Here is a 1,349-nt window from a genome sequence, read left to right on the forward strand (position 1 = left end):
GGACTGTTTGTTCAACTGTGGTTTCTGTCTCCGACAGAGTCCAGGGGCAGATCTGGAGGACGGCGGTGTGGTGGACGTGAGCGGGCAGCCCGGGGGTCCCGAGGGCAGTGGGACGGTGTTGACCCCCCTCCAGCCCATGTCCCCTCAGCGTCAGGCCCTGCTCAGCAGCCGCTGCTACCAGCTGAGCGACACGGACTGCTGGGACCTGCCCGTGGACTACCCCAAAATCAAGAGGCTGGGGGACGAGCCGGAGCACAAGGAGGTAAGAGGAGGAGCTGGGGAAACCACGCCTCCGCAGGCCGCAGGAGGAACTGCACCTACCACAAACTGTCTGTCAAAGATGATCGGTCATTAGTGTGTCAACACTGACCCATCAACCAGGAGGTGGTCAGTAGTCAGGTGGTCAGTAGTCAGGTGGTCAGTCAGGTGGTGAGTAGTCAGGTAGGTGGTCAGTAGTCAGGTGGTCAGTCAGGTGGTCAGTAGTCAGGTGGTCAGTAGTCAGGTGGTCAGTCTACTGTATGTGTATATTATTTGACCAAAATATTTTTTCTTCAAAAAGAACTCTGCTCCTAACTCAACTGCAGTCTTAGAGCGCCCCTGTGTGTACACTAGTGGTACTGCAGCTGTTTATGTCCAGCAGTACTCAGTACAGAGTCACAGTGAAGGATCCAACGGTACATGTCCAGCTGTTGTGGACCAGGTCTGTGGACCAGGTCTGTGGACCAGGTCTGTGGACCAGGTCTGTGGACCAGACTCAGAGCCCGTAGTGACCCGCTGTAGTCGGCCTTTTTCTCCTCCCTCCACCAGGGGGACGACCTGGACCCCTTCCAGGAGCTGCTGGACGACCAGTGTTACCCGGCCCAGGTGACCCTGCCCAGCCCCAAACACCACAAGTTCCCGCCCTGCAAGGAGGGCAAGAAGGAGCTCATCACGTAAGACTCTGACACAGCTGTGCTGTGAGCGCCCCCTGTGGAGAGAACTGAGTCATTGATAATCACCTGACAGACGTGTGTGTGTGTGTGTGTGTGTGTGTGTGTGTGTGTCCACAGGTTGTCCAGTTGTCAGCTGACTGATAAGAACATCCGAGGTCTGATGACGGCAAACTCACAGGAACTGAGGTGAGTTTCAAAGAAAAACAAAAATGAAACAATAAAAAAACCAGACAAAAACATTCTCCTCTTCCAACCTGAGGTGCCCGACCCCCGGGTGTGACGGCTCTGGACACATCACGGGAAACTACGCCTCCCACAGGAGGTAAGGTTAAACACACACTCGCTCTCCCTCTCTCTCTCACACACAGTCATAACCCTGTCTCCTCCTCCTCCTCCTCCTCCTCCTCCTCCTCCTCC

At 55.5% G+C, this 1,349-nt stretch overlaps 1 protein-coding gene across 1 annotated transcript in view; it reads left to right on the top strand.

The window, feature by feature from the left end:
• Positions 1-1,349, top strand: part of myt1la (myelin transcription factor 1-like, a) — a 19,993-nt gene that overhangs the window by 14,053 nt on the left and 4,591 nt on the right. Inside the window, exons 13-16 of the mRNA XM_025056813.1 lie at positions 38-262; positions 808-932; positions 1,050-1,118; positions 1,192-1,254. Of these exons, the coding sequence (XP_024912581.1) occupies positions 38-262; positions 808-932; positions 1,050-1,118; positions 1,192-1,254 (482 nt within the window). The remainder of the gene's footprint in view (positions 1-37; positions 263-807; positions 933-1,049; positions 1,119-1,191; positions 1,255-1,349) is intronic.

The sequence above is a fragment of the Cynoglossus semilaevis genome, chromosome 7 (assembly GCF_000523025.1).
Source record: "Cynoglossus semilaevis isolate Cse_v1.0 chromosome 7, Cse_v1.0, whole genome shotgun sequence".
Classification (NCBI taxonomy): Eukaryota; Metazoa; Chordata; class Actinopteri; order Pleuronectiformes; family Cynoglossidae; genus Cynoglossus; species Cynoglossus semilaevis.